This window comes from Ananas comosus, linkage group 24 (assembly GCF_001540865.1).
Source record: "Ananas comosus cultivar F153 linkage group 24, ASM154086v1, whole genome shotgun sequence".
Classification (NCBI taxonomy): domain Eukaryota; kingdom Viridiplantae; phylum Streptophyta; class Magnoliopsida; order Poales; family Bromeliaceae; genus Ananas; species Ananas comosus.
In genome coordinates, this window is record NC_033644.1 from 4,010,944 (window position 1) to 4,031,900 (window position 20,957).

General features: G+C 37.2%; 1 protein-coding gene across 1 annotated transcript; it reads right to left on the reverse strand.

Annotated features, from left to right (window-relative positions):
• Positions 2,122-20,431, reverse strand: LOC109728647. Its single transcript, XM_020259108.1, has 5 exons — positions 20,347-20,431; positions 8,359-8,407; positions 5,098-5,378; positions 4,884-4,990; positions 2,122-2,854 (listed from the first exon to the last, which is right to left on the reverse strand). The coding sequence occupies exons 2-5, from the start codon at positions 8,378-8,380 to the stop codon at positions 2,512-2,514; spliced, it is 753 nt and encodes a 250-aa protein (XP_020114697.1). The 5' UTR covers positions 8,381-8,407; positions 20,347-20,431; the 3' UTR covers positions 2,122-2,511.

Genomic DNA, 20,957 nt, shown 5'->3' on the forward strand with positions numbered 1-20,957 from the left:
GAATGTTCTATTAAGGCATAAGAGAGTAAGATTGCAATGCATACATGTTCGCAACTGTAAACCTGATAAAAGTGTTCTATTAAGCTCTAAGAGTGTTTTATTCAACTATGACAAAAGAGTGTTGACAACCATAAAGCTATTCAGATGTTCTATTAACCTTTACAACTGTTCTATTATGGTATAAAAGTGTTCTATTCTACTATGACAAAAGAGTGTTGACAACCATAAAGCTATTAAGAGTGTTCTATTAACCTTTACAACTGTTCTATTAAGCTATAAGAGTGTTCTATTCTACTATGACAAAAGAGTGTTGACAACCATAAAGCTATTAAGAGTGTTCTATTAACCTTTACAACTGTTCTATTATGGCATAAAAGTGTTCACAATCCTAAACCTAATAGGAGTGTTCTATTAAGCTTTAATAGGAGTGTTCTATTAAGGCATAAAGAGAGTAAGATTGCAATTCATACATGTTCGCAACTGTAAACCTGATAAGAGTGTTCTATTGAGTTCTAAGAGTGTTCTACTATAACAAAAGAGTGTTCACAACCGTAAATCTGATAAGAGTATTCTATTAACCTCTAAAAGTGTTCTATTATGACGTAAAGGTGTTCACAACCCTAAAGCTAATAGGACTGTTCTATTATGCCATAAGAGGGTAAGATTGCAACGCATATATTTTCGAAAGCATAAAAATGATAAGAGTGTTCTATTAAGCTGTAAGAGTGTTCTTTTATGGCATAAGAGTGTCAGATTGCCACGCATACATGTTCGCAAACATAAAAACCATAAGAGTGTTCTATTAAACTCTAAGAGTATTCTATTATCGCATAAAAGTTTAAGATCGCAACGCATATATGTTCGCAAGCACAAAAGTGATAAAAATTATTCTTATAAACTCTAAGAGTGTTCTTTTATGGCATAAGAGTGTCAGATTGCAACGCATACATGTTCGCAACCAACTATATATATGCACGTAAACTGTGCTATACAAGTAGCAATGATACGAATACAAACAAATTAATCATTAATACGAATATACAAGTTTGCTATTTCGTTTCAAGCAGTGTAGCAAACTAACTCCTAAAACCATATAGCACTAGCACCGTTCTACCAATCCATAAGAGAATACACTACTAATTAATACATGTTTTCTATACCTTTTTGCTATTCAAACGAAATCAAACTTTACCCTAAACACTAATTTATATATTTGTAATGAATACAGTTTTCTATTCTAAACCAAGCAAAATTTTATGAAATGCACGAAATATATGTATGTTACTGTAAACCATTTATTTTTAAAAATGCAACAAAAAATATAATATACTAGTAGTGTTCTAAAATAAAATGAATCAGCTAGTCGGTGACAAAGTCCGAAGCATGCAAAGACAAACCGAAGCTGCAACCCTAAACCTTAAAAATATAAATTTTATATTAAATTAACAATTGAGAACAAAAGATTATAGAAATTAAAATAATTCCATGTTTAAGTGGAGTCCTCTGTTTCGCTTGTGGCCAGTTTAGCTTCGAAATCATTCCCAATTTCGGACGCCCACGATGAAAGAATGCGTGACAGGTACTGGAATGGATAGGGGAGCGGTTGAGAGGCAACCTTCTACCAATGAAGAGAGGCAAGAGCGAGAGACACCATCGAGGCGGCTTGGAACACAAGCTTCTACCAAGCACGACAATGTATGGAACGAGCGCCCTCCATGCCGAATCTGCCTGATGGAGGGACCTGCGAGCGAGAGAGAGGAGAGCGCGAGAGCAAGAGATAGGCGAGGGCGCGAGAAAGAACGAAAGCGAGATATGCTATGCAAGAAACAGAAAGATAGCGAGAGGTGCGGGAGAGATTGGGTTAGTAGTAGGGTTTGCATTTGCTTTTGCGAAAAATAAAAAGGGAGTGAGCTTAGAAGCTACTATGCTAGAGAATTAATATCAGCCGTTGGATGTGAGAGTTGTAGAATATACACCCAACCAAATATGTCCAGGTAGACTTTTCCAAAAAAAGAATATAAACCATACTCCATAGCACGAACTCTTGGTTACTTGTACACATGAAACTCATCTGTAGCATTTTCTTTCCAGCAATACTCTGCTCACACAAACAAGCGGAGATTTGTAAGAGAGACCCACGTATTAACCAAGCTTAATTGATATAATTACAAAAATGAAGAAACCATAGCCAATTCACCAAAATAAGAAACTCTCTCAACAACATTCTGAGTCCATCTCTTCAGCATCATTCAGTTTCGCATGAAGAAACCGCATGTTAGAAGTTAGAACTAAGGATTTCCTCTTTCCTTCCACCTCTACATGATACTACTCAGTATAAAGAATTATAGTCAATAATTCAGATTTTCACCCTGTTATATGCTCAATTCATAACCGAAAAGGAAGAGGAAACAACAAAAAGGCAAGAGAAAACAGGAAACCAAAACAAAAGCATCTGAACATAAGGGCTTCAACACTTTCGGTTTCTTCCTACTCGATATTCATCAGGTTAAGTCATCTGACAAAATTTTTCTGAGGTCTAAGTTTCAAAGCCCGTGCTTTAACTTTTTTCGTGGCAATTTTCTTTTTGCATCTCCTCTCATACTTCCACATCCTGAATCTGTTCTTCTTCTTCAACCAGCTCGAATAATCCTTTCCAAGCTTGCACTCAATGAAGTCCACTACATCGTCCCATTCGGAGGGATTCTGGCGAAATTCTGGAAAACACTCCATAAGAACCTGGCCGTTACATGTATCGACATAGCTTGTGTAGGAAGACCGCGTAGGAATAATACTTGAGGAGATATTTGATTCCATGGCCTGAGTTTCGACTTCACTACTGTCATGAAGAACTATTCTGCAAAAATAAAAGTTTTTCCTACCTCAAATAACAAAGTACAAAATACAAGATCAGCAAAAGCTAAAAGTCTTGACATGCATTTGCCTAAAAACTGTCTTAACAACGTCATATGCACTCGTTAAGAACTCGAGATTGTAATTCAAGTTTGGCAAGATATTTTCCATGATTGTTGTCGATAAGAGAATTCGTCATCCAATTCTGATAACCTTGTAAAAGTAGGCAGAAGACGATATATCCAAGTCTTTCTGTCTAACACTAGGGAAAGTTGCCCATCAAGAAGTGATGGATAAAAGGAAAAAATTCCTATTCAATAATGGATGCATGCACTATCTACATAGTTCTCCATTACACTAATTATTTTGTCCAAAAGTTTCCATTCAGATGAAACTTTTATTTTATACATTTAAACCAGCCACCGACCTCACAAGTCACTATTGAATTAGGTTCAAAACTGGCCGGATATGGATCCGATAGTACCTAATCCATACGTACATCCATATTTTCACGTCAAATCTGGATCCCAGATCAGATATTAGTCGGATTCAAATCTAAATCTGATAAAAATGGATCTGGATATAGATGGGATATTAAACAGGATGGATATGAATTGGATTTTTAATAAATATTTAATTTAAAACTAATAGCAAAAAAGAGTCGCCGATACATAGATAAGATTTCTAAAATTTATTAAAAAAACGAAAAGAAGGAAATTGAGAATTTAAAAATTAACACCAAATATGGACTTAATGGGAATGTTCCAAATTGAAAATACATAACAATCAGTTTTGAATTTGCATAATCCAAATCGGAAGGATATTGTACCCAAATCCAAATCCAACTCCAAAAAATTTTCTAACTTGAAATCCGAATCCGAGGAGTCAGATAGTAAAATCTCAATCCTTTCTTAATACTCTTTGGATTTGGAGTTAGGTCAGATCGCATAATATCCAATCCACTTTCATCCCAAGTTGAATCCAGATTCAACATGGATAGATTAAACACATAGGTTTGGACCAAAATTAGTATAGGCTTTATTGCTCACTCCAAACATACAAGCATCTAAAAGCACAAACTTATAAGTTAGCCATCTCGCAAAATATGTTCTATATTCTCTGTCTAACATCTTTTATCTTAAGTTCTATTTAAAATGAATATAGGGTACTACTAAAAGCTCAACTACAGGCCCTTTACATGGAACATAAATTTGCAAACCTGGCTTATGAAGGTCCAAAACAATTACACTATCCATGAATTTAGGAAAAAAATAATTGATTTTGAGGTCAATTAATTATGCACCATTCACATTGTGACAAAAAATAGGCCAACGTAACAAGTTTAACATGATTTACTAAGATTTTTACTCTAGAGGTATCAGAAGTTTAAGTTTTATTCGCAACAACAGAACATTAATTTTGATAGTTTTGACAAATGACTAAAAGACTTCAGCATTTATTGTGTAAATACATAAATGCTAACACCCCTACAAATAGCTAAGTAAGAGTGAACAGGAAAGCTCTATCCAGAAAAGGTGATAAGATCAGCAGAGTTCTGCTGATAACTGATCGCCATTAGAAACCCCAATCTCCAATTACATTGCAGGTTGGAACAAAAAGCAACAAAATAAAAGCAAAAATTAAATGAACACACAACACACTGATTACATCTGCTTGTGGCAAACAAACATGAATGATGACATTTAAGAAGTTCCAACAAGAAATAAGTCATAGGATGACTTCTAATTAACTAGAGAAATTACAAAGGGCTTGTGGTTTTCTACAATACAAGTACTTTGAGAATCCCTAACTAACGTATATATATACACAGTGAATTCTTGAGCCATATCAAATAAAACAGAAGGAACCATCATAAAATGTTATTTAATAACTAAAGAACTCCAAATTAAGTTGCAGATGAAAGAATTACAAAACTACTACTTGAAGAAAAGTCAAGTGGTGGGGAACAAAAAAATTGCAAATTAGTTAAATCAAAGCATAAAGTATGACCAGAAAAAACTTTTGCCTCATACCTCCGATCCAAGTTAGGGAGATAATTAACTTCATCTCTTAAATAAACCCTTTGTATGTTTTGCAGGTTTGATGCTATTACCTCGCTTGATCTTCTCCAGGACCAACTCTGTATACCATATTTTAACGAACAAACAAGGCCATAAATTTTTAACAACAAAAGAAAAAGGGCAAGAAATTAATAGATCTCACAATATGATAATTAGGCAGCAGTACCTTTAGAGGTTCAATTAGGGGAATTGGAGAGCACATGATTTCTTTAGAATTGTTAAGAAATGACTTAAACACATCTAACGTATCCTCTTCAAGAATAATAAGGTTCATTACCATCATCATCATAAAAATGCTGCCTTTCCATAGAAACTCAAGTCTTACGCCAAAACTATACACTAAGAGGCTTGCGAAATGTACAAACATTTGCTTCAGCTCCTTATGCTTAAGAGGATCCTTTCCAATCACATTGAGCAAACTCTTCTGCACCACTTGATTTGCTTCACCTGTCCCAAAACAACCAATGATGCGTGATATTAAGTTATTATCCTTGCTTAAGATACTGTCTCGTAAGGTTTTCCCTTCTAGGCATTTGACTTGCATGCATAAAATTTGTAAAAGAGAAGAACCCATCAGCTTAAGTGCAGCAGCAAGGCAAATACTATTTTCGAGAACTTCATCCTCCTTTTCGTTAATTCTGTTTCCCCTGTCTTCCCAAGAAAGAAAGCTAGACATCATACACTTCAGAATCACACAGGTGTCCTGCCTGAAGTGTTCAAATATAATATGTTGGCTCTCATCAATGTAAGCAAAAGAACTGCCAAGAATATTCTCTTCATTTCGAGATGACCAATCATGGAAGTGCGAGCGACAAAAGGAAGCCAGCTGGTTAATCCAACGATGGAGTTTCTCAGGAGAATCACAAGATGATTTCTTGCAACAATTTGATTGATTCTTGCTTCCAGTAGAATCACCAAGAAAATCTAATGTAGAGAGGTACCTTGAATAAAGATTCATTGACACTTCAAATGCCCGAATAGAGAAATCTAGAGATAGCTCATCACATCTTTTGTTTTTTCTAGGATTTTGAATTCCGATGCATTTTGAAGCCAGCACAATTATATGTGCTTGGATAATGTTTGGTAGAGAAAACATGGCATCAGTATTTAGCAGTATCAAGGCCGAATCTAGACCAAGTTCAGAAAAATGTTCAGTGTTGACCTCTTTCAACCAAACAAGGGAATTGATGAAATTGTTGCATGTCCTCTCATTATGAACTGATAAAAGAAAATGAGCAGAAACAAACTGTTGAATGACATTGAAATCAACATCATATCCAGAATAAGCAAAGAACTTATTAGTTGTAGAAGAAGCATTATCAGTTACTGCAAGGTGCCTTCTCAACTGGCGATGGACCAAAAGTTCGTCAATGAATATCTGAAAGTTGTGCGAGACACAATTAAGCATTGAACAAAAGTAATTAAAACTCTACAACATCCATCCATTACAGATGTGACATGGAATAATAACTATATCTGAGTTTAATAGGTAATATAGTCACTATAGAATTTATACCCTCCTGAATAGCACAGTATACTTCAAACCCCGGTGGAACAAGAAAAAGGTAAAAGGAAATTACATACCTACCCCTAAAAGTACATATAATTTAATAAATGACATCCAAAATTAAGCAGTATTGATAATACCCACCTTGAATATATCAAAAATACTCAAAATGTCCTTAAAAATTTCCCAAGTGCCTCTGCAAAAATATTTGTGATTAATGTACATGCCCTCTAAAAAGGATTCCTTTGATTATTTATAGATCTTTACAATGGCATATATCTTATTTCAAACTGTTAAGGGGTCTGAACGAAATTTGATGTTTTTATGGTACGGTTGAAATTAGACCGTTAACAACATGATATTGCCATCAAATGCCCTTATTGCGAAAAGTCTGAACCATTATTCGATATCACGTTCTTACCATAGAACTCCCCTATATGAAACTTCGGTTATCCATCTTTCAAGTGCAACCCTAGTAATCTAAGAACTTCCAAAAGATGTTGCTATTACCTAACACCTCTAAGAAGATGCATACATAGGTCGCAATCAAATTATTTTAAATGCTTGAAGTTGTATCTTTGACACGTGTAGTGCAGTAAAAACTTAAAATGTATCATCTTATTTACTTTATGTCAATAGCTTTATCTATATGTTTCCAAAATAGATTGTTGATCTGACATGGACAAGAAAGCAAGGATTTAAGTGCCATGGCACAGGGTCGTGCCAAAAACTTGTCGGCACGGTATGGCACAGTGCGTGCCGAGCCGTGCCAATGCATGTCGGTCACAAAAAATATGTATGCCGACACGTAATGGCATGAAATATTTATTTCCTTTAGCAGCAAAATATGTCAATTATTTATTATGTATTGTTATCAAATCTTTTGAACATTATTAAGAAAATTACTTACTAATTTCAAGAATAAAGGGTTTCGAGTTGTGCCATCGGCACGGGGGCTATATCGTGCCGATATCTTGCTAGTACGATACGGCACAGTGGATACGACCCGTGCCGATGGGCACTTTAATCCTTACAAGATAGTACCCTATCATTCAATATTTTTCAATAAATTTCAGAAATCTGATTTTTCTATGATATATTTACCCAACATGTATAGCTCTAATTCTAATTTCATCTGCAAATATACACATTTGCTGCTTTTTGCATCTTTCTTCTTTACTGTTCAAAACCCCTACATGCACTAGCATATGTTCCCAGTCAACCTTACATTCAATTTCATGAAGTTACAGTTTTGGCAGTTCCAATTGTTTCAGTAGTTTCCAGTTTATGTTTTGGTACATATGAATTGAACAACGCAAATAATTAAGTAAGCATACATACAATAGTATTTCGATACAGAAATGTTTTATACTCCCTTTTATGTTAAGAACAGCTAATTCGCATCCTACATTGCTTAGAGCAGAGATCAAGAAATGATTTAAGTAACAACAAAGATGATCATATATAATTGATATAATTAGGGAAATAAGCTTGGGTAATGCCCGAAAACTAAACCTTCTTCATATATCAATTCAAACCAACGCAGAGATGCTTGGCATTTTTTATGCTATCCTTTTGGACTATTTAGCAACCAAAAACAGAAATAAGATGAAGAAAAGAAAAGGACACGAAGAAGAAAAGTAAATAAGTAGAGGAACAAATGGAGTTGGAAGAGATAAAAGTTAGGAAAATTGAAATGGTGGTTGAACTAGTTCGTGCAAGTACATCATCGCACAATGAATACATTATTGTCAACCTACAGCAACATCAGATTAAATGATCGAGCACTAATGATGAAATATTGGATTATTCCTAGCCTGCACTTGTTCAGTAAATTACATCCTTAAATGTATGTTGATAAATTTCAAGGACCATTCTACAATGGCAGCTTTTTGACTATGCCATAACAAATTAAATTACCTCCTCCCATCCAAATTATCATCTGTTCATACTGGTCCTGATAGAAGTCCTGAGAAAGAAAAAAGATTAACAAGGCCACTTTAAGATGATCAAAGTTATAACAGTATGCTAGAAGCAAAAGTCTGTTAAAAGGCATGATAAAACCTTTAAAAAATTTGACTACACTCCTGCTTCCAGCAGCAATAAATGCTAAGTAGATGCCCAAATATACATGTTTCTCTTAAAAAATAAATTCTGTGGTTGACGAAATGTTTCTTTGTTTTATTCTTAAATCATTAGTCTCCAAAAACTTAATATCATGTACATACATGTGTGTGTGCGCGTATATATATACATAAATATGAACGAGGCTACTATAGTATCTATAGTATCAAAACTCCGGTACTATAGTCTCGTTTTCAATCTTAGGATGTTCAAATCAACTATCAACAGCATTACATATGATCTAGGGTGTATGAAGTTTTTAGAAATAAAATTTTAATTTTTTTCGGCATCGTTTACTTAGTAAGTGAATCATGTCAAAATGAACAACGGAAATTAAACCATCTTTAAAATTTAAGGATAGGACTTTTAAATTCAAGATCAATAAAGCTGACCTCTAGATAGTTTAAAGTATTTTCTATCAAAATTTAGATTCTTCTACACCGTTAAACTACAAACTCGCCATAATAGCCATTAAAAATTGACAATTTTGAAATGATTTGATCATAAAGTAAACGATGTCAAAAAAATATAAAATTTTATTCATAAAAACTTCAAATACCTTAGATTAATTTTAGAGGTGTAAATCGTTGATTGAACATTCTAAGTTTGAAAATGAGACCATAGTACCAGAGGCCTGGTACTATAGATGTTATAGTAGCCGACTCCATATATATATAATATATATATAATATATATAGAGAGAGAAGAGAGAGAGGAGAGAGAAGAGAAGAGAGAGAGAGAGACCGGCTACGCGTGCTTGTAAAAGACAAGCACTTGGTGCTTGTAAATTTTTTACCGTTAGATCTACGTCTTTGATATTTTCACCCGTTAGATCACATTATTTAACCAACCACCCACTCACCCTAGGGGCCCACATCATCCTAACCGCCACATTCCTTAATCCAAGGGCGAAAACTTACAAGCACCAATGACTTGGTACTTTTAAAAGCATAGAAGCTCAATTTAATATATATATATGTATATATACATATATATACAATACATAATATATATATATATATATACATATATATATATATACAATATATATATATACATATATATATATATATATATATAAAAAGAGAGAGAGAGAGAGAGAGAGTTGAGCTAGAATACTATCGGTAGCAAACGGGCTCCGTTGCCACCCATTTGTTTTCAATGATGGAACCCCCAAATCGACGATCGGCACCGTTGAACATGATTTATACCACTTGAAGCATTTCGAAACCAAATTTCATGTTTTTTTAATATTGTTCTCTTGTCCATCAAGTGTGGGCACAAAAATCAATGGCAGAAAATGAATATCTTTTAAAAAGTGATGATAGGAGTCTTGTAATCAAGATCATTTGTATAGATGCGATATGCCGAATCTCCGTATCATAATGCTAACTTTGACCAAATTGATCAAAGTTTGGTATGAAGGAGATAGACAAAGTTCCCGTACTGCCTTGAAGCGTAGGGATGGTTAGAAGTGAGTTTCGGGAGTATTGGGGTGTTTTCGGCGCAAATCGAGCGTGAAAACGGACTCCAAAGTGTTAAGTCTGCTGGAACAGCAGAATTTGCATTGAGTACCAGAACAAGGATGGGGTACCGGTACCCAATATAAATGCAAAAATACTAGCTCTCGGGTTGAGGTACTAAGCTGGGGATACCGGTACTGGGAAGGCTGTGTACCGGTACCAGTGGTCATGTACCGGTACTCAGTAGAAATCCCAAATAGCTAGCTCTCGGGTTGAGGTACTGCGTTGGGGGTACCGGTTCTGGGAGGTCGCGTATCGGTACTGGGAAGCGCGTACCGGTACTCTGTATAAAACCCAAAATGCCAACATTCGGGTTGAGGTACCCGGAAGTGGGTACCGGTACTGAGGGGCTCGTGTACCGGTACTCCAATTCAAGTACTGGTACTCAACCCTGCGAGATATGAAAACTGAGTGGTTGCAAATGTGAAAATGAGGGCTTAAATGCAATTGTGCTGGCTTATAAAAGGAGCCCAATCCACTCTCTTCCTCTTTGCATGAGAAACCTTCTCATTTTCTTCTCTTCTACTCTCCTCTCTCTAGAATCTCTCCAACAAAAGGCATTTGGACGAGATTAAAGGATGGATTGGAGCTCTTGGAGGTGAAGTAACTCAAGAACAAGGGCTTAGGGTGCAAGGTGGTCAAGGTGAGAGTACCTTGTGTATTATGAGTTAGGGTTTGATTTTATTATTACCCTAAAATCCATGTTTTTGGGATTCTTGTGACATAAGAGCTTCGTGTGCTACATGAATCCCTAGAAAAATTGGATGTATATAGTGCATGCAAACCCTAGGGTGAAAATTAGGATTTTGTAGGAATTGAGGTCTATGATGAAATTGATCTCTTGTATTCCTAATTGAAGGATAATTCGACGCGTTGGGCAACTCGGATTGAAGTTTCGACGAGCCTACGGCGTCCTATTGAGAAAAAACCCCATTTTGCCTTCGTTAGGGTTGGGTCGAGTGAAATCAGCGACCATAAATCGCGGAACTTGAGTTCTCGCATCTCGATATCACTAAGAGGTGGGTGGTGCTATCCGAAACTGTGGGATTTCTCTTTATGTCTAAGTCACCATTTGATCATGTATGTGTATGTATAGAATTTATGCATTGTAGGGTTAAATGGTAATATGTGAAATTTCTTGCATGTTCTAAAGTAAAGATATGCTTGAATTGAGAATGGTATATTGGATATATGTGAACCTTATAGATGTATGAACTAACTTGTGAACATTGACAATATAGTAAACGTGGTGACATTATGACTAGATGAGTTGAATAGCACCTAGAAACATTGAATGCTAGAGAATGGTACGCTATGAGTGTTATGGCATTAGTTGACATGGTATCCTCATGGTTAGAGGATTGGATCATACTTACATGTAGTTTGATATGCTTGAGAGTGGTCGCTCCACCTCAAGCGATGAGCTCCGGAGTTGTCATCAACTCGACGATAGCGGAATTCTCCCCAGCAGACAGTCCCATCGGGTTGTAGCGGAATTCTTCTCGATAAAAAAGAATTTGGTTTAGTGAGTTGGGCTTAACCTATAGGTTAGCCAAGATGATTGGGTTATAGTAATGGAAATGACATACATCATGAGCATCATGTATATATATTGCTTCAGTTTCTTGTTGCATGCATAGTAGTTGCATTAGTTTTGAGTTATCTATATATCCTTCTTTCTCTACTTATGCCTGATTAGACCTAGTGGAAAAGTCGGCGGGGTCGGCGGCCTCCGTGCATTAGTTGTACCCCTTTATTTCCATCTTTTGTATTTGATGAAAAGACATGTAAAAAGAATGTATTTTGGGAGATGAACATTGTATGTNGACCTCCGTGCATTAGTTGTACCCCTTTATTTCCATCTTTTGTATTTGATGAAAAGACATGTAAAAAGAATGTATTTTGGGAGATGAACATTGTATGTAATGACAAATGAAAGAGTTGTATTTTGGTTGATGTAATCAAAGTTCAAATTGTGTGGTTGTAATAGATAGTAATTTACTTTCACTTGCTCGTGTATACTTACCCTCGTGCAAGTCATGTATATTGATATTTTCCTGGGCAACTCATTATACATGCTATTATTGTGGTTAAGCCTTGGGCAGACAGAGAAAGCTCTGTCCGTTCGGCGTCTATGTGCGTGCCCGAACCGACCAAATTGGCGGTCTCGGGGCGTGACAAATAGAGTGGTATCAGAGCATGAAAAAGTGAAAGTTTAGGATAAACCTAGGAACCCTTAGGATGGAAACTAAAGAACTTAGGTACGTGAGTGACGTGGATTTGAGTTATAGCAAAAGCCAAATTGATTGGGTTAGTTGTTAGTATGACTCTAATGGTAATTAGGGACTAATCCAAGTTGCTATTTGTTCTCAACACAAGGGGTTATATTGGCGGCCGACAACATAATGCCTAGAGATGAGGATGGATGCACTTGAATGCTTTCGCCTGATTTGGTTTTGTTTGGGTATGTCATAGAGACGAGTAAATAACATGGGTCGAGTGACTAATTTGGTTACTACGTTTCAGGAGGCAATGGTGCCGATAAGACGCCCTATGACGAGGCCCTACTCCGGCACTCCCGTCTAAGACGCCTGAGTCGTCTAGGTCCGACGAGGTTCGAGAATTGCGTGCTCAGGTGGCTGCACTGATTGGAATGGTGCAGCGACAGGAGAAGCAAATGGGGAGGCTTCAAGACTTGGTGTCGCGTCAGGTGGCGGCGACAGCAGCACCGGCAAGCCGGGATCTGCCGGCACCTTCGGCACCGGCTCCTAATGTTGCGAGGGGAGCAAATGTGGCGGCCACACCGATGACAACGCTTACGTTCCGGCGAGTACTCCGACGACGGCTTCAGGCTCTTCAGTCCTTGATTTAGCCGTGCTAGAGGCCGAGAGGGAGCGATCGCTTGCAGCTCTCATGGCTTTTAAGAGGTTCAACCCTCATACGTTCGACGGGGAGGTGGCGGACTCCTGGGTGATGAAGCCATGGCTTACCTCGATGGAGGCTCTGTTCGAGAACATCTATACCTTGGAGCAGGACAAGGTTCATTTGGCAGCGCACTGTTTTGAGAAGTCAGCCCAAGTGTGGTGGAGAATAATCAAGAAAAATCGATTCTCAGATCTTCCTCTAATTATATAGGAAGAGTTTCGAGGGTTGCTGTTTATGGAGTATTTTCCCGACAGCGACAAAAGAAAGATGAAAGAGGACTTACGAAAATTGAGGCAAGTAGTTATTTTTTGCAGCGTCGTGAAGATGGTGAAAATATGACGGGCACGTTAGCTCCTAAAATACAAAGTCGGATTACAATGAATATGGAGACGGCGCGGGGACACATTTGTTTATCGATTTAGGCCCATTGAGTTTGAGGTCAAAACTGAAGATTTCAATTACAAGGTTTCCCTGAATGGACCCGATGCGGATTGTGATTGCGGTGAATTCTAGCTAACTGGAATACATTGCTCGCATCTTTTAGCAGTTTGTAGTACTTCGCAAAGAAGAATAGACTTTCATAATTATTGTTCTCGTTGGTATAATGTTGAATGTTATCGCCAGACATATGCACCACTTTTTCATCCAGTTCTAGATAGGCGACACTGGCCTCCCGTGAGAAGGAAGAAAAGTCAATCACGATCAACACGTATTCGTAATATAATGGACGAAACCACAGGACGACGAACAAAATGTAGCATTTGTAAACAGGAAGATCATTATAGAAACACATGTCCAGAAAATACAGAGAGAGCACAACAATGACGTCGACGTAGGACTTGTTACCTAACTTAATAGTAATTATAAAACTTTACATATTTAAGGCGTTTTTTGCTAATATGTTACTAATTACAAAATCTTTATGATTGCAGATAGTCGATATAGGACTTGTTACCTAATTTACTAGTATTTATAAAACTTTCAATATTCAACGCGCTTTTTGCTAATATGTTAGTAATTACAAAATCTTTAAAATTGCAGATGGTAGATCTAGAGGACGCGAGACCGATTGATTCGTCCATCCTAACAGAGCAGCATCTCCATAGGTCTGAATTTATCAGAAGTAAGGTGAGAGCCAAAAATTTTAAGTGAAAGTTATCATAGTATTAATAAACAGAAATATTGATCTAACTATTTTTTTCACTGTAGGGGTATCGTGCTGTTCAATTCACAGAGCATAGCCGCAAATTAAAGCAGTGGGGACTTGATCATCCAGCGGTGCTCGATCTTCTACGACAGGATGGATTCTACTATATTTCACGACTTAGGCGCGTGCAGTTGGATCAGACTTTATTGAGAGCTATGGTCGAGAGAAGGAGACGAGAGACAGACTTTCCACTTCCCCTATGGTGAGATGACGATTACACTTTAGGATATGGCGATTATTGCCGGTCTGCGTGGATGAAGAGACTGTGACTGGGACTGCAATGTACCCATGAGAGGATATTTGTCAGGCGCTTTTAGGAGTTGTGCCGGATAACATCAGAACCAATCAAATTAGCCTAGATTGGTTATACCAGCACTTCCACTATATACATTTGGATGCTCCTGCTGGATTAGTTGCAACCACAGCACGCGCCTATATGTTATATCAGATTAGGTGTAGCCTGTTTCCGAACCCCACCGAATATAGAGTTCACCTTAAGTGGCTGCCACTTTTGGAAGATTTTGATGAGTGTGGCGGGTTAGCATAGGGTGCAGCAGCTTTGGCCTATCTTTATCGGGCGTTGAAAGGCCAAATGTTGTTGTTCCGCGACATTATTACAGGTATAATAAGTAATATTACATTTGTTATATAAAGCTTCTCCTGTTTAATTTTTCCTGTTTAATTTATTGTAATTTATTTATAGATTTGGGCATGGGACCATATTCATATCAGGCAACCTACTGGCGTTGGAGCTATTACCGATATAGCAGATTGCCCTTTAGGTTGCCGGTATGACATATAAATTTGATACATATTGTATTTCTATATACATTTGCAACTAACACGTATACTTTTCAAATTTTAGATGGACGAATACTGGCGAGTTACGATTTGGAGCTAATGTTAGGACCACAGATATTGAGTTTTATCGAGATGAATTAGATCAGCAGAGAAAGTCCCAGGTACGTATTAATGCAACCATCTTTTTCAATATTATACAAACGTATTAATACATTCAACTGACTATTGGCTTGTTCACAGATTATATAGAGGCCGTACACAAATACTATTATAGCCGCACTACCGGCATTTTGTGTACAGGGCAGTGAGGTCTGGCGGTCGAGGACGACGTTGATTTCCTTTCATATTGTTGATATGCATATACCGGATCGAGTCCTACGACAGTTTAGTTTTCTCCGGTATATACCCATTAATGTGGAGACCATCCGTCGTGTCACTTCTCAAGGGCGGCCAGATGAGGATTGGGCAATCTTTCATGCTGCACACATCGAGAGATGGGGACAAATTACAGCACATTTTTTACCAGCTACCGATTGCCGGTGATGACCCAATACAAACAGCCTCCATTTATATGCAGTGGTATTGGCAGATAACAAGAAGATGAATTTCTCGTCCAGTACAACGTCCTTCATTGACTTACCAGCCTCATGGACAGACCAAGAGAGCTTTGATACAATCATTCATATATTAATTATTATTTTACTCTTATATTTAATATAGATTGAAAAAAGTGAGCTTCTATCTATAATGCAGGTGGACGCATTACGACAGACTCACTACAACATCAGACAGCTAGTTGATAATCCGCCTGCGATCCATACGATGCTGGAGTTTTTAACGGGCATCTATGCCCATATTAAGTTGGTACTGGAGCATGTTCCTGCCATACCTGTTGTCACGGATATTGGTTGAAATTTTGGTCATACCTCGACATCGGGTCATCAAATGCGACAGTCACCATCTCCTATTGGGTCATATTCGACATCGAGCCAACGGGTGCACGATCTCCATCTCCTACTGACGCTGGAGTTGTGCCCGCCGCCCCTTCGACATTTCCATTGCGGAGCCTCCTGAGGGCACCATTATCACAGATCTCAATCAGATGGTCGGTATCAAGCTACTTGATAATGTTCCTCCTGCTGAGCTCGATGTTGATCGTGGCCGTAGACGTGGACGTGGGCGTGCACGAGGACATCGAGGGAAAGGAAGATCGAGAGATTGACATTTATATAATTTAGATCGAACACATTGTATAATATTATATACCTCTTTATTTAGTTCATATTTGTATATCTTTCTGTGTTTTTGTTGATATTCCTATGCTACTGGTTGTTTCTTGTTGTTCCACTTGTCTTGTTGTGTTTCTTGTTGAAATCTTTATTCTCGTGAAATTTTTTACTTCAAACTTGTACAAATTGTTGTTAAAAACTAGCTAAAAAAAGGGGTCTGGTTTGTTTGCACTAAAGGCGGTGAACCATTCACCGCCTTTAGTGCAAAACCCCGAAACCCGCCAAAATTTGTCTAAGTCCTGGAGTTGGTGCATAAACACAGATAAGACAGGAAACTCCAGGACTTCAACAAATTTTGGCGGGTTTCAGGATTTTGCACTAAAGGCGGTGAATGGTTCACACATTCGCCTTCACAATTTATATTACAAAGGCGGTGAATTGTTCACCGCTTTACTAAAGGCGGTGAACGATTCACCATCTTCATAAGAAATTTCTGTCCAGGCATCCACGTGGCGAAAGGAGGGTTAGTTTTCCAATTAAAATTTTGAGAGGATTATTTTCCAAATTGCAAATTTTTGGAGGGTCATTTTATAAAAAAGTCCGTTTGACAAAAGTGCAAGGCGCAAAAAGGCATAAAGCCCTTATGGAGCCTAGGCGCGAGGTGCACCGCAAGGCACGTGCCTCAAGAAGCTAAGGTGCATATCTAATAAAAATAAAACACTCTTAATAAGTCCATTTTAAATAGATGTTTTATGTTAAAAAATTCTAAAATAGCTATAAAAAACAAAATAACCATAAAAAAGTTAAGAAACCGGATGCATAAATGTTCTCAACCTAAAAATAAAAAATTATGTTTCAATTTAAAAGTGCTTGCTTCTTGCTTCTTACTTCTTGCTTCTTACTTCTTGCCGCTGCTAGTTATTGCCATTGGGAGGTGGAAGAGAGAACAACTAAGAGAAAAGGGAAAGAACACGTTCGAAAAAGGAATTTTTTTAAAAAATTTCTTAACATATTAGAATATATTGAAGAAACTCAAAACCCGAAAACCCAAACCCTAGACACATTAAGCGTAAATATAACGAGACGCATCTGAGACGCGTGCCTCACTAAGGCACTGAGACTCGCACCTCACGCCTAGGGGCTGAGGCACGCCCCTAGAAGCACTGATACATATACATACGTACATACTTATATACATATATATGGAATTGAGCTCCTATGCTTTTAAAAGCACCAATTTAATAGTATGATCTAACGGGTGGAAACGGTCAAAGGAGTAAATCTAACGACGGAAAACTTAGTAGCACCAAGCACTTCGTGCTATTATTAATAGCATAATAGCCGAACTCGTATATATTTATATATACATACATATATAGAGAGAGAGAGAGAGAGCAGAACTGCTGTGCTCTTAGGAGCACGGAGGCCTCCGTGCTCCTGAGCCGTTTTCGATAATGGAATTTTCGAATCGACGATTGACTCCGTTAGACTTGAGCAAGCGTATTTGAAGTTCCTAGAAAATAATTTTTGCAATTTTTTGATATCATTTACCTATATATCGAAAGGATTTAACATCAACGGCTAAAAATAAAAATTCTATAAAAAGTGATGATAAAGCACTAAAATTTTCAATCAGAGATATTGATCCTGTTGTAGATAGTATAAAGAATTTTGTATCAAAATTTCATCTGATTTGAATACTTCTACACCGTTAAACTTGAAAACGGTAGACATCAACCATTAAAAAATATTGATTTTGACCCTTTCGATCACTAGGTAAATGATATCGAAAAATAGCAAAAATTATTTTCTAGAAACTTCAAATATGCCAGATCAAATCTAAAGAAGCCGATCGTCAATTCGAAAATTCCATCATCGAAAACAACTCAGTAGCACGGAGGCCTCCGTGCTCCTAAGAGCACAGCAGTCCTGCTATATATATATATATAGAATTAGGCTGGAATACTATTGATAGCAAAAGATGCTTTTTGCCATCAAGTTTTTAACCCTTCGATGAGAAATTGTAGGGTTAGGATGATATTAGTTAGTTAGGGTTGAGTGGTCCCCCTAGGGTTGAGTGGTCCCCACTAGGTTATAATATTTAATCCAATGGTTAGAAATGATGAAAGGAGTTGATCCAAAGGCTAAAAACTTGGTAGCAAAAAAAGCGTTTTGCTATCAATAGTATTCTAGCCCAACTATATATATATATAGAGTGAGGCTACTATGCTATCGGAAGCACGAAGCCTTCCGTGCTTCCAGCTCGTTTTCGATGTTGCGGCTTTCGAATCATCGATCGGCTCCGTTAAACTTGATCTAGAGTATTTGAAGTACCTAGAAAATAAATTTTATGATTTTACGATATCATTTGCCTAGTGAACGAAGGGGCTCAAAATCAACGGCTGAAAATAAAAATCTTACAAAATGTAATAATATGACATTAAAATTTTAAATCAAAGATATTGATCTTGTTTTATATAGTATAAAGAATTTTCTATCAAAATTTCACGTGATTTGGATATTTCTACACCGTTAAACTTGCAAACGGCTCACTAACGTGCCATTGAAATTGTTGATTTGGAACCCATTCATTCACTACAGCAAATATATGAAAAATAATACAATTATTTTCAGGTACTCCATAATACTCTAGATCAAGTTTTAAGAGCGATCACGATTCGAAAGCGCAAACATCGAAAATCATCTGAAGGCACGAAGACTTCTGCTTCCAACATAGTAGAACAACCACCCATCATTCTATATAATATACATATATATAATAGAAGAAGAGAAGAGACAGAGAGAAGAGAGTCCGCTATATACACTCAACTTAATTATATATAGAGAGAGAGAGAGAGAGCCAGGCTGGTATACTATCGGTAACACGGAGGCCTCTGTGCTACCAAGTTGTTTTCAATTATGTAGCTTCCAAATCGACGATCAGCTCCGTTAGGCTTGATCTACACTATTGAAAGTATTTGGAAACAAAATTTCATAACTTTTCGACATCAGTTACCTATCAAACGAGTAGTCTAAAAATGAACGGCTGAAAATAAAAATCTCATAAAAAATGATGATAAAATACTTGAATTTAAGATCAGAAGTATTGATCTTACTCTAAATAGTGAAAAGAATTTTCTATAAAAATTTCATCAAATTTGGATTGCTTTACGCCACTAAATTCACAAATGCATCACATCGCCATTAAATTATCTATTTTGAGACCTTTTGATTACTAGCCAAATAATGTCAAAAAATTATGAAATTTAGTTTCCAAATACTTTTAATAGTGTAGATCAAGTCTAACGGAGCCGATCGTCAATTTGGAAACCGCATCATTGAAAACAACTTGATAGCACGGAGGCATCAGTGCTATCGATAGTATACCATCCTAACTCTATATATAGAGTCAGGCTGGTGTATACATATACATATACATATACATATACATATATAGAGTCAGGCTGGTGTGCTATTAATAGCACAGCCGAACTCATGCTAGTGAGTTTTTTACCATTGGATCACTTTGAGATCCGTGCTGTGACTTAAAGGAGGATTAACGGAAAAACATCCGCTAAGTTGTGCGCTCTCTCTCTTTTCGTGCACTCTCTCCCATCTCTCCCTATCTTACTCTCTCTCCGTGTTTTCTATCTCTCTCTCTTTTTATCTCCCCCTCTCCTACACCCCTTACTGCCCGTCTCTAAACCTTACCACACCCCCTGCCCGCGGTCCCTGCGGCTGCTCCTCTCCTTCTCTGTACGAAAAGGCCCACAAAATGCTATTTCGAAAAACTGTGATAACCAAAAAAACTGCAATTCAAAAAAGTCTAATACAATATCTAAAGAAATTTTAAAATTTTTATGAATGATCTCGTTTAGAAATCAAACAAACAAATCTAAATTTTTTTCAAATTTTCAGATTTTCTTAAAGATAAATAAATAAAAAAAAATGCTATTTCGAAAAACTGTGATAACCAAATAAATTGAATTCAAAAAAGTCTTATACAACATCTGAAAAAAATTTGTAGATCGAATTTTTGGGTTGCAAAAACAAAAAATATATATATAAAAACAAATCAGGAAAAAAAAAAGGGGCATACCTCGTTTGAGAGAGAGGGGCGATGCGGAGCGCGCGGGGTGTGGGCCTTTCCGTACAGAGGGAAAAAAGTGACCGCAGGGAGTGCGGGCGGGGGGTGCGGCAAGGTTCAGAGGTGGGCAGTGAGGAGTGTGAGAGAGGGGGAGAAAGAGAAAACACGAAAGAGAAAGAGAGTAAGATGGGGAGAGATGGAAGAGAGCGCACGAAGAGAGAGAGCGCACGACTTAACGGATGTTTTTTCATTAATCCTCCTTTAAGTCACAGCGCAGATCTCAAAGTGATCCAATGGTAAAAAACTCACTAGCACGAGTAAGGCTGTGCTAGTAATAGCACACCAGCCTGACTCTAGATATATATATATATATATATATATATATAGAACTAGGCTAGAATACTATTAATAGCACCAATGACGGATGAAAATGGTCAAAAGGGTTGATCTAACGACAGAAAACTTTGATAGCACCAAGTGCTTGGTTTTATCGATAGCATTGTAGCCAGACTCCATATATATATATATATATATATATAGAGCTAGGCTGGTATACTATCAGTAGCACGAAGGCCTCCATGCTACCAAGTTGTTTTCAATGATGTAGCTTCCAAATTGACAAT

What these genes read in the sequence shown, in the direction of transcription:
- LOC109728647 (XM_020259108.1), bottom strand. Translation starts at nt 8,380, where the DNA reads ATGATAATTTGGATGGGAGGAG. An exon ending in GATAATTTGGATGGGAGGAG is followed by an intron (nt 5,379 to 8,358) that starts GTAATTTAATTT and finishes GTTTTGGGACAG; the next exon opens with GTGAAGCAAATCAAGTGGTG. An exon ending in CCCTAATTGAACCTCTAAAG is followed by an intron (nt 4,991 to 5,097) that starts GTACTGCTGCCT and finishes TATGGTATACAG; the next exon opens with AGTTGGTCCTGGAGAAGATC.